Source organism: Phytophthora infestans, genomic scaffold (assembly GCF_000142945.1).
Source record: "Phytophthora infestans T30-4 supercont1.49 genomic scaffold, whole genome shotgun sequence".
Taxonomy (NCBI): Eukaryota; Oomycota; class Peronosporomycetes; order Peronosporales; family Peronosporaceae; genus Phytophthora; species Phytophthora infestans.
Window position 1 is genome coordinate 679,641 of NW_003303710.1, and position 11,453 is coordinate 691,093.

Below are 11,453 nucleotides of genomic sequence, written 5' to 3' on the forward strand. Positions count from 1 at the left end.
CGGCTAACACAAGCCACGAGAGATTCAATGGTCTCTAGTGTAAGTAGGGGGGAGGCTTGGAAATACCTTTCCTCCCTGATCTTGAGGTAAGCCCGATTTCCTTACGGAACCAGGCGTCGATGTAGATCGGCCGCAGGCTGGAGGCAAAGAGCCGGGCTAGAGCTGTGGTAGCTCTAGCCAAACAGGCTTGAGTGGCGACGGAAGCCACTGACGCAAGGTGCCTCGGAATCGCTGAGAGAAGCAGCAGTGTTGTGGCCGCATGCAGCCACACACGCGGCAAAGCGTGGACCTGGTACAATCACCGCAAAGGTCCCTTGGTCGTGAACGACCTGTCGAGCAGGGTGAACGGAGCGTCTCACCCGCTGATAAAGCGGTTGTGGTACGTGAGGTACGCAACGCGCCGGGTATAATGGGCCGTGGAGCCATAACCCAAATTTGGTGCACGAGTGCACACACAACTGACCAGGTGGTGTTCGAGGCAACGCACGCAGTCATAACTGGTGTCGCACCGAGCATGACACCGTGGTAATGGCTCCTTGCTATACCATGGTTCGGTACCGGATGGGTACTCGGTGTCAATACAAGACACCAACGCCGTAGTGGCATGGTGGTGAGATATGCCCCGCCACGGTCGAGTACCATCAAGGTACATGGTGTCTATGACAGACACGGGTATGGGTGCAAAGGATATGCGCCATACCACGACCCGATGATGCTCTCGGCGTATGTTCTGTGAGTCAGTGCATGTACCGTGCATCGGCACTGGCTGCTGTCGAGCAGCATGCCGGGATTTCCGCGTAATGAACAGGTCGTGCATGACACACATGAAGTGCACGGAGCACTTATCGTAGCTGTGTTACGTGCCGTACACAACGTAACTCGTGTACGGGTCCGCGGACCTGTACACTGTGCTTGCACATGCGTCGTGCATGATGGAAGCACTGGCCATGAATCTGTTCATGTGACAGCGCAGCAGAGGCTGTTGTCGCCAAACATGGCAACCTTGTGGCGGGCGTGCCGCACCAAAGGATAGTACCGGAAGGTACATGTTGTCAATGAGAGAAACCTGCACCACGGCTGAGTATCACGGTACACGGTGTCGATGAAGGACACCTACGCGCCGTTGGCATGACGGCCAAGACGACAAGAGAGCGTGTTAAATGCTACGCCGGCAAGGATGGGTCCTTGCTGGAGCCAAATGCATGGCCCGAGGTGAGCAGAGAGCTCCCTCTAGTGCTGGGGCAGGTGTTGCCCTTCTCGGTGTCGTCCCTCACGGGAGACACCATGCTCCGCGAGGACTGTCGTATCCTCTGGTGCGAACGGTGGGCGAATGTCACACGTTCGGATGCTATTGCACCCTGTGCCAAAGCACTGTACGCGCGGTAGCGCAGGAGCTAAGGTAACTCTGATTGTAGATCTTATGACTAACACAGTTGTGAGCATAGGAATGCAAATCCCAGTGGGCTTTGGCAGTACAAGGCACTGTGGGTGTGACTGAGAGCCGTGCCAGTCTCGTGGCTGATCATTGTACTAAAACACCCAAAGTGAGAACTCACCTTTGGGTGCTTTAATTCTCACTTCTGATTGGAGAATCAGGTGATACTCAGTTAAGTGGGGGAGGATGAAACGGGGTACAATCCAGTGTACCACAGGCTACATAAAGAGTGACCCGTCACTCTTGTGGGTACCTGGTACACGGTACCAGATGGTCAAGGAGTCAGTCAGGGCATGACAACTTAGCTCCACTATAGATAACCTCTAGTTTGTATGGAACCCAAGCTTAGCTTACTTATAAATACATCAGACTTACATCACTGAGGCCGGGAATAACGCTCACTTCATCTGTGCAAGGTGCTGTATGACCCCGTCACATAATTCATGTCTCCCCAGTTTGTGACGGATTTTCTCTCTGTTTCTGTGAGCTGGAAAAGTCTGTATCAGGTTTTATATTTTTGTGATTTTTGGATGAGCCCCATTCTGTTTTGATTATTGGGCATGCCCAAGTCTACAGGTGAGTCACAGTGAAGACATCGAGCAAGGATCAACGTGCTATAATTGGTGCATCATCAAGGACATGACGTCGGAACTGCAATGATATCAGCTAGCTCCTATAACTGTTTAATAACAGTACTTGAAGTAGCGCTTTGAAAACTGATTCAACGCAAAAAATACGAGGCAAAGTGACGCATTCTACATGTAAGTTAGGAATGCTGTACTACAGCCTGTAGCGCCTAGTTAAGCTTTACATAGTAACAGGTGGTAGGATACTTCCGACCGTCACATCGATGCTTTCTTTTCAAAAATGTTCATTTACGTTTGGATCAGTATATGTGCGACTTTCATAGCTTTCTGCGGTATTACTTGTACCCAAAAACGTATCGTGATGTACTTACAAACGGCATGCGTTGTGTGTGCTTCTTGCCGCTGTCTTCGGTCGAAAACGGAAGCTCCAGCTGCACTCACACTTCAATAGAAAAAAACATGAAAATTATCGAGAATTCATGCGTGCAATGGATTTTTGTCTTGCAACCTAGAGCAAATCAAGGGTCGAACGCTTTAGCCAGCGACCTCCACATGATGTGCGAGTCGTTAACCGCAGCGTAGTCCAATGTGTCTGCATTCCACATGCCTACACCACGCAGTTGAAGTTTGCGAACAAGTGCGTACTTAGCTCTAAGACTACGTGGGTTGTCGAACCAAATCTGGGATCTTCCGCCCTCCGGTGGCGAGAACCACACGAACGGGGTCAGTGTTGTCGGGTCCCATTGCTCGACGAGACTGTGGCCTTTTACCAGTCGTCGGATGTCACCGTAGTCGATTTGTCCACCAGCCGCGTCACTGCAGGGGGCACCAAAGAACGGCACCGGTCGGATCTGGCACCGTGATGTGTCGACAATTGCTGGGCCTACTTGCTGCCCTTGTAGGCAAGGGTAGTGATAGCCGTACCATGGCACACCGAGCACCAGCTTACTTGGCATTATGTCGTACGCGAACAGGAATTCCTGTAGCCCTTGTTTCACCAGTGCCAATGGAGAATTGGCACCTGCAACGCACGCATCATACACTTGACTGCGCATATCATATGACATGACAATCAGAAAGTCCGCGGCAGCGGCAAGTTCCCGCCATGGATAGTAACGACCATCCACTCCACGAGGAGCCCACGGAATGTCAAACGTTATCTGTGCAGGTCGAGTGTGACATTATGAGAGCCCGTGTAGTGGACCAAGGAGTGCATAATGTGCTGAGGTAACAAACCTGTGCGTTCTGAGTCAGCGCGTGCTGATCTAGCCCATGGCGCAGCTCGCGCACGAGCGAAGCGAGGCACTGGGATTTGGTCCCATGCATGGGTTTCTCCGTGTCGATATTGACGCCGTCCGCGTAGTTCTTCACAATTCTGTTGTACGTAGTCTATCGAACGCAAGCACAGTACCGTACTCAGTAAGCACTCTCCAGTTCAAATACCAGTGGGATAACAAGATCGACAACTTTACCTTGATCCATTCCTGACGCGCGCTGACATTGCAGAGTTGATTTACGTCGTCAAAGTTGTGCTTTACCACGACCCTCACACCTTTGCTATGGGCATGACAAAGTAGCTCCTTGTCCTCGTTCCAGGCCACTGTCGTGAGCTGGCAGCAGTCTCATTCAGTACCACCACAACCAAAACACATCGTCATTGGCAGCTCGTACCTGGTCCCAATCGTAGTGTTTCCATCGGTCGTCCGTCGCCACAGAGAAGGCGAAAACTTCCTTTCGTGTTTTCTTGCCAGTAAAATCGACGGGTAGACACAATGAGGTGGATTTAATGAGCTTGTCACTGCACGGGCAGTCGTGGAGGCGAGCGCGATCCTCCTGAGTCAGGCGGTCTGCGAGAAATCCCTTCGTGTCGTACACCGGGACGGAGCGTGAGGCGCATTGAGTCGTCACAGCCAGCAGCACTACGTGTAGAGCTACTACATGTTGGCACTGCATGTTCTAGCTCGAAAGTAAGGGGTACATTGTACCACTCGATCTGATTGCCAAAAAGATCGCGTCCCTTCGTAGGCGCACAAATGCGACTACACTGCAACTCGCAGCGCAAGGATGGCCAGTACCAATAGCGCACTAATGATGTGCATGGGCACCGTCAATATGTGGGGCTTCTCGCCCGCGTACGATGTGTGCAGCGGTCTGACGGAGTGGAAAAAGGAAGGAAAAACCTCGGTCATTTCGGGTGCCAACGATGGCGAGCATATAATCCGTGCTCAGCCGATAAACGTGTTGCTAGCTGGCCCTGGGGATGTGCGGCACGTGCTGGCGATGATCGCACGCCGACGTCGATGGGAACCAGCCTCGAAGCACCGACCGGTACACATCTACATTTTCGAGAAAGCCATCGAGACGCTGTCACGAGCTTTGCTGCTCATTCAAGTTGCGCTTGATGCAGATCTTCCACTACGTCAGCGCTGCAACTTGTTTCTGGAGATTTTTGGCAACTCTCGCGTCCAAGTGCGTAATCAAAGTTATCGAGGTCAAACATCTACAGCAGTTTGGTGGGCTAATGCTTCTTTCCCTTTGAATGTTTGATGTGAAGGAGAGGACGAGTGCCTACATCGAAGATCAGGCAAAGCTACTCGTTGACTTCGTGTACAATGATCGCGGCCCATTGGCAGGTCTAATTGACCTCTCCCACTTAAAGCTGCGCACTCACGATGATCTCATCGATTCGTTCCAAAGCTGGTTTCAGCGTGTCACGTTTGACGGTAAAATTTTGGTTCAATCTGACAAATAGGTGATTCTAAGCTGTAACGTACTTGTTCGTAGTTGACACTCTTCGAGACCATCGTCTTCGCCACTATTACGAAGTTCGCTACGATTACCGTGACAACCTCATTGACTGGGATTACACCGTAAGTCGTGCCAAGCAGGTTCTTCGCTGCACAATGATTTCTGACTCTGCTTGCCGCTCTATTCGACAGATGAAGCTTAAGAAAATTGAGAATGCCGATGTAATTCACATTCGCCAGTATCGTGACTGGCGAAACTCTGGTGTGGCCTTTGAATTTGGAGACCAAATGTATACAGTGCCGAACCGCACAATGGCAGCATACACAGAGGTAAAGGTCATTCAAGTCACGGCGAAATGAAAAGATCTGATGCCACTGATCATCGATGGGTTTCAAAATGATAGGCGAAGAATAAGCACCACAAATCCGTGCTGTGCAGAGGCTTGTGGACAGATATCATTGTGAGCCCGTATATCTCGTTTGGAGTTCACTGTGAAAAACCAAACAGATTCGTGGAGCAGCTCTTCGAGATTCACAACAAAGGGACAGGGGTCGAACAGAATCGCCATGTACGTGTTTGTTGCCACACCAATCTCGTTGTAGTACTTATTGCTCACCAATGCTGTAACAGAACACAGTCGAAGTTGCGGTGTACAATGTGCTGTCGTATTTGTACGAGATCGAGACAGGGAAACGATATCAGATGGGAGAGGTACACCGCAGTCTAAAACGTGCAATGCACTGTCCTTCCTCGCTCGTTTGACAAATATTTTGGATTTTTCATCCTAGGAGCATGATATCTTCAGCGGAATTGGCGACACAAATGTTTGTAGTCGACCATCAGGCGACAAACCAGCCCAAGAGCTGGACGATGGCACGAACCAGTCAACAGCAACCAAGGAGTACACGGATTTGTTTTTGCCTCGCGCGATAATTTGTACTAACGGTGGCCATTGTCACTTTCAGAAAACTCCGTAAACAACAAGTGGCAGCTCAAGAATGCACGAAAACTATCAAGGAAACTTTGCAGGGTGTTAAGGTTTGTGTAGCCGCAAAATTTGTATGCATTATTTTGCTCAGATTTTCCGTTTCCAACTTTGCAGGTTGTTCCGCTGACAGGGAACATTGAGGACTTGTTCTCCAAAAAGCGCTATACGGGGCTCTTTGACTACGCGTTTATTTCATCGCAACAATGTCGCACACTTCAACCCTCAGAAGGTGAGAAGCATCAGACAACAGCAGCTATCACAAACATCTTGAAGGACGGTGCGGCCGTTGACATCGAGTCTAGTGTGTAAGTGCACAATTTTTAACTTCATTTGTGGAAAATGCTGATTGATTTACCTGGGCCACAGATTCATGCTCCCGCTTCAAGTGGAGCAAAGAGCGCTCTACGTGACAAAGCTGCAGGAATGGACTGCTTTTCATTCGCTGAAACCCACGTTTGACTTTAATGGCAAGATCGAGCCTTCTAACGACGACATGGCTGAGATCAAGAACACAGTGCTGCGATTTATCTACGGGATAAAGAAAGCGAATGCTGTTTCACCCATCTCCCAGAGCTAACTTTCATCGCGTACTGGAGACCCGTAATTACTGTAGTTCTATTATAGTAGTATTAACAGGAGGTCCAGGAATGAAGGACGAACAATCGAATTGTATACCCTGAAAATGAGCAAGGGTACTTTGTTCGGTATTTGGTAGAAACCGTTATCTATGCTTATGCAAATAATCAAACGCTCATTATCTTCCTTTTTTCGTACCTAAATATCGAATTCACGGTATTATTTCCGCACTTTTTATTCGGTGTGTTTTTTTCCTTCGTAAAATACCATTCTAAATAGTATACCCACTCTATCGAATTTACATGAAAAGCATCTTAGCTTTCCTCTAAGTCAATACATTGCTACGATCATTTCTCTCAAGTGCACTACGTGTGGCTTCCAAACGCCTTGCGAACACTAACGCCGAGAAGCAAGCATAAATACGTTGGTTAAAAGGGAAAACAGAACGCGTATTGCAAGTCCCTATAACAGTACTTGAAGTACATCAAACTAGAACACTCTTTTATATTTGAGTTAACGATAACCTGCTAGGTTTTCACGGGGCATTCGATAACTTAATCTGGGTATTGGTCTTGATTGGCTGCTTCGCCACAAATGCCGCCTCAAATTTAAAATACCACTCCGCACCCTATATCCGAGCGCAATTTTAGAAAAAAAACTAATGGAATAGTGTACCGTATGTTATTTGGTAGAGCCCGTAAAATGCGGTGGTGTGCTTCGTGCTGTTAGAACTTTGATAGTAGCCCTGCTCATAGAGATTATCGGCGATTTAGGCATGCTACAAAGAGACGATCTGCACACAGCCTCTGACCTCCCAATACGAAATCCAAATGAGAAGAATCTTCTTTTGCAGAAGTGGCAGGGTGGTCGGCTGCTGTTGTGTAAGAATACTGGAAAATGTGTTCACAACGCCTAACGATCGATCAGTCGAGGCGTCCTGCTTCGGTGCTCGCATCAAGTAGATGAATTTCACCAGCGTAGTGACTACGCCTTATTATCAAGTTTATGGTAGAAATCTAGCTGATGAAACTTTTATCGAACGCAAGTACCGTTTCCGCAGATATTTGCGGTCCCAGCTTTCCCCTTTAGGACGCTTTTTCGACCTTTTTACCTGGATTGCCTGTTAAAAAAGTGTGACATAAGGCACCCTTTAACTCTTAGAACGCGACCGAGGGGTTCCTGCCCCCCCCCATCTACTTAAACCCTAGCGACTATAACGTGTGTGCGCGGGTAAGGTTTAACTATTCTATATGTTTTCTTATATTGTGTAGTGCATAGCCGTTGATTAACCTAACCGTCGGCTTTTACGTGACCCTAGCCTGTATAATCGTACATGTCTACGAGGATATCGTAAATGCCTCGCACCAACATAGGTACGGGTGCGTGATGAAGAAAAAGCTTCAGCGCATACATCAGCTCGTGCAAAGTACATAATACCAACACTATGGACAGATGTAATTGAAACAAATGACGTGATTTTTAGCTGTACTCAAACCATGTCAAAGTGGACGACCGCTACCAGCTCTTCAATCAGCCTCTGCAGTCAGGTGATCCCGCTTTAATTGGATTGAGCCGTCCTCCGTGGACTCACCACCTGATCCCTCACTCATGCGCTTGGTGGCTTGCTTGTGCACGGATCTCGCGCTTCTGCCCGCCTCTTGGCGCTGGCGCCAGCCTGCCATTGCGCCAGGCTTTATGCCTGTTATCAAAGCAGGACATCAGTTCGCGGCTCACCATGTGCCGTTTCTTCTCGCAGAGGAAGTCGCGCCACGATAAGGCCTTTTTATGCACTTAGCAGCTTGCACTTGCTTCAGTAAGTTAAACCTTTCACTGCCGGCAAAGTTGGGTTCTTTAGAGGTCCACGGTGGGCCTCTAAATCTGATATTGGTTCCTTGTTATTGGCCAAAACAAACTGGCGGACATACCTACCCCATATGACGGACGCTTACAGGTCCACCGAGTACCTGCAAGAGACCGTTTTCAAATCAGTACCGTAATTTCCACAACATCAGGGTGAACCAATCGTTTGCTGTGGCGCGAAACCGGAGTTTGCCAGTAACCGCCAGCTAACCGCCATTCTACAAACATCGCGCCAAGTCTGACATGGGCATCACGGAGCTTCTAAACGCTGTGGACAACGCTACGAGTGACTGGGAATTTGACGACGATGAAGCTAACCTTGCAGAAGAGGCGGAGGTAGAGTGTGGCGAGGGGTCCCAGCCTGTACCAGTCCCGGCGCGTCGTACTGACAACGAGTACGTAGGCAATCTGCTTCGTGACAGCGGTCTTCAAATTATCAGTGAGCGAGTAATCATGCTAGTCTATAAAGAGCGGCAAGAGCTCCGTCTCGTTTCTCTTTTTTAACTTGATTTTCAGAACGCTTTGTGATGCTGGACTAACCAAAATCTAAGTGAAAAAGGAAAAAGAACTTTCGTCTTACGTCGAAATATATGGGTTGTTTTGGCCTGGAAATTGCCACCAGTATCGCTGCATTCACAGAGCTAGCTAAATTTGTGTCGACAATTTTTTTCTTGGTTAGAACGATTTTGCGTCAACTGTGGTGTAGTGATTTCTCCGTAGTTGCGGATTATCACCCGTCGACAAAGACGCGACACCCCCCAAGATGTTCAAGCAACGAACCCTCGGCCATGTGATGTACGGAGACGCCAAGGTGCAAGGGACTCGACGGCGTCACTCCCGAGCTTTCAACAAGTATCGGATACGGCTATATGTCACTGAATCCAGGCTGTCCTTATTATTAATAGTGGACTGGCCGGATTCGCATTCAGCGGACCATCTACGGTACGAACCCTCAGCGGCGGTTGGGATGAGTTCGCGGAAGACTCAGCGACCCTTGGAAGGCACGTTCACCGTCTGGGACAGGGCGCGGACCGTTAAAGATGCCCATGCGACGGTGCAGACGACGCTTGGTGTGCAAGAAGATCCATAACGGATCATTGTTCACTTGATATTTGTATATTTGATTAGGACTTCTTATTAGGAATAGACCCGAAAGGGTAAGCTTAAATACAGAACAGAATTTCCACTCAAGCACACAGAGCGACGTCCGGCTTCAAGGTAAGCGTCAGGTCAAGTGTGTTATGCCTGTCGGTGGGCTCGAAGCTCTGTAGCGAGGGTTCATCCGGCAAGGCCAAGAGACTTTGTGTACTAGCCGATTACTATCGGGAGGTTTTACGTGACGGCTTATTGTTGCCTATTTGCACGACTGGGAGTGCTTGTATTGCATCCCTTTTTATCCTTCCAACCGAGTGTTGAACACTCGGTGATCTCGTAAAGGGCTTACCCGTGCCTGGTACCCTTCCGCTGTTGGGACCACGAGGGTTCATAACACCTGCTAGCTTTGCTCGTGCTAGTAGCGTGTTCTTACTTTTATTGGTTGGCCTATATAAGTTGTTTACAAGGTCCAGTTTGTTTCGGTGCAAGGGCAGAACTGGGGTCTTCAGGTCCGCCCGAACGATTACTATCCTAGTAGACGTATTGTTGTGAAAAACATCCTAACTACATTTGTAGCTAGAGTTCACGTGGGATTTCCAACACCACAACTGGTGCCGCGACCCGGGAACAGATTGTGACCATTGTGAACTGTTTGTATGGCCTTCAAGTTTACGAGCTACCTAGAGAAGAACAAGAAAAAGAAAACAAGAAACATGGCGAAAGGACAACCGACGGTACCAGCGACATCTGCCAAGTCTGGCGGGGCTCGCAACGAGAGTTCAAGCCCGGCTGCGCGCTTTGCAGCCGCCACCGAGCTTTCAGTGAGCTTCGACGACGAAGCGGACATCGGTCCTGACGCCCACGATTATGAAGATTACGAAGACAAGACGCCGGCTCCAGAGCCAGGCGCAGCGACGCCGGAGACGGCCACGCTATCATCGGGGCTGAGCGGGGCGACCAGGTCCCTTTCGAGGAACCTCGCCGACGAGCTCGATGATGTTGCGGGACCGGAACCCGCCTACGAAGATTGTGACGATGGGACCGAGGGTTCTAAGCCTTCGGTGGCGAGTGCAAAGCATTCAGCACTGCTGAAGACACCTAGCCCACCCATCAACGGTGATACACCAGCCTAAAGCGCGTTTATGACCGCGTACAAGCGCTGATGCAGAATGATGAGTGGATGCAGCTGTTCAAGCCCATCCCCAAGCAAAAAAGCCGACTGGCCTGCGCTTGCGCAGGAACTTCAATACCCAGTCAACTCTGTTTCGACTAGCCAAGTCGCCGAGGATTCAGTTTCGCTACTGTTGTCGCTGGGCTTCGAGAACGAGACGTACCCATCGACGATGTCGCTCCAAGATTGGAGTCCACATGAAGCCGGGGCTGCTCTCCAGAAATGGAAGAAGAAGCTTCGGAAGGCGTTTGGCGCTGTTGGCATCAACGCCGGAAAGCAGCCTGTGAGTCGACCTATGATTCAAGATGAAGATCCGTCCACAATACCACTGCCGTCGACACCCCAACGACGCGTTCGTACTCCTCCGACCAAGCGTGGAGCTGAGCGTGGTGCCTTTGGCACTACCGAAGCTTCACCGTACTTTCAAGACTCGCACATGGTTACGCCACGTTCGGAGAGCCGTATGCAGCGTATTTACGCTGGCAACGAGGGTTCGTTCGGTTGCCGATGTGGCCCGCGAGCTCCCAAAGGTGGGGCCGGACGTCGTCAAGTTGACAGCGATGGTTCGTCCAGTGACGATGACATTTTGGTGCGTACATTCGACGAGGAAGATCCTCAAGTCGAGTTGATGCGTCAGATGAATGAGCTAGCGACGCTGAGCGACGTGGACCCGACACCGAGGATTGAAATGGCTTCGCACCGACCGCTGGATCGCATCACGCCGTTCTCAGGCTCTCGCAACAAGAGCGAGAACTGTATGCAGTGGCTCCGTGGGTTCGTCTATGAGATGACTGGAACCCACACAGATGCCGACAAATGGTGCATTCCATTTGAGCTAAGTCTCCGGGACGGAGCCATTCATTGGTTCCGTCAACTTCCGAAGAAGACGAAGCGCAAGTGGAAGCTGTTGAGCGACGCGTTCATCCGCTACTACTGCTCGCAGTTCACTCAGACGGCACTGTCGCGTTACTACTCCGCCAAGCGGGAACGTAA

At 49.9% G+C, this 11,453-nt stretch overlaps 2 protein-coding genes across 2 annotated transcripts; one reads left to right on the forward strand and one right to left on the reverse strand.

Annotated features, from left to right (window-relative positions):
• Positions 1–2,540: 2,540 nt before the first annotated feature.
• On the reverse strand, positions 2,541–3,975 carry PITG_16794 (Di-N-acetylchitobiase, putative; the record flags this gene model as incomplete). Its single annotated transcript, XM_002897067.1, has 4 exons — positions 2,541–3,182; positions 3,259–3,411; positions 3,495–3,632; positions 3,694–3,975. The coding sequence occupies 4 exons, from the start codon at positions 3,973–3,975 to the stop codon at positions 2,541–2,543; spliced, it is 1,215 nt and encodes a 404-aa protein (XP_002897113.1).
• A 327-nt stretch (positions 3,976–4,302) lies between these two features.
• On the forward strand, positions 4,303–6,335 carry PITG_16795 (uncharacterized protein; the record flags this gene model as incomplete). The annotated part of the gene is made up of 8 exons (XM_002897068.1): positions 4,303–4,491; positions 4,577–4,745; positions 4,807–4,892; positions 4,962–5,099; positions 5,174–5,338; positions 5,401–5,481; positions 5,873–6,063; positions 6,125–6,335. 8 exons carry the CDS (start codon positions 4,303–4,305, stop codon positions 6,333–6,335), a joined length of 1,230 nt encoding a protein of 409 aa, XP_002897114.1.
• Positions 6,336–11,453: the final 5,118 nt, after the last annotated feature.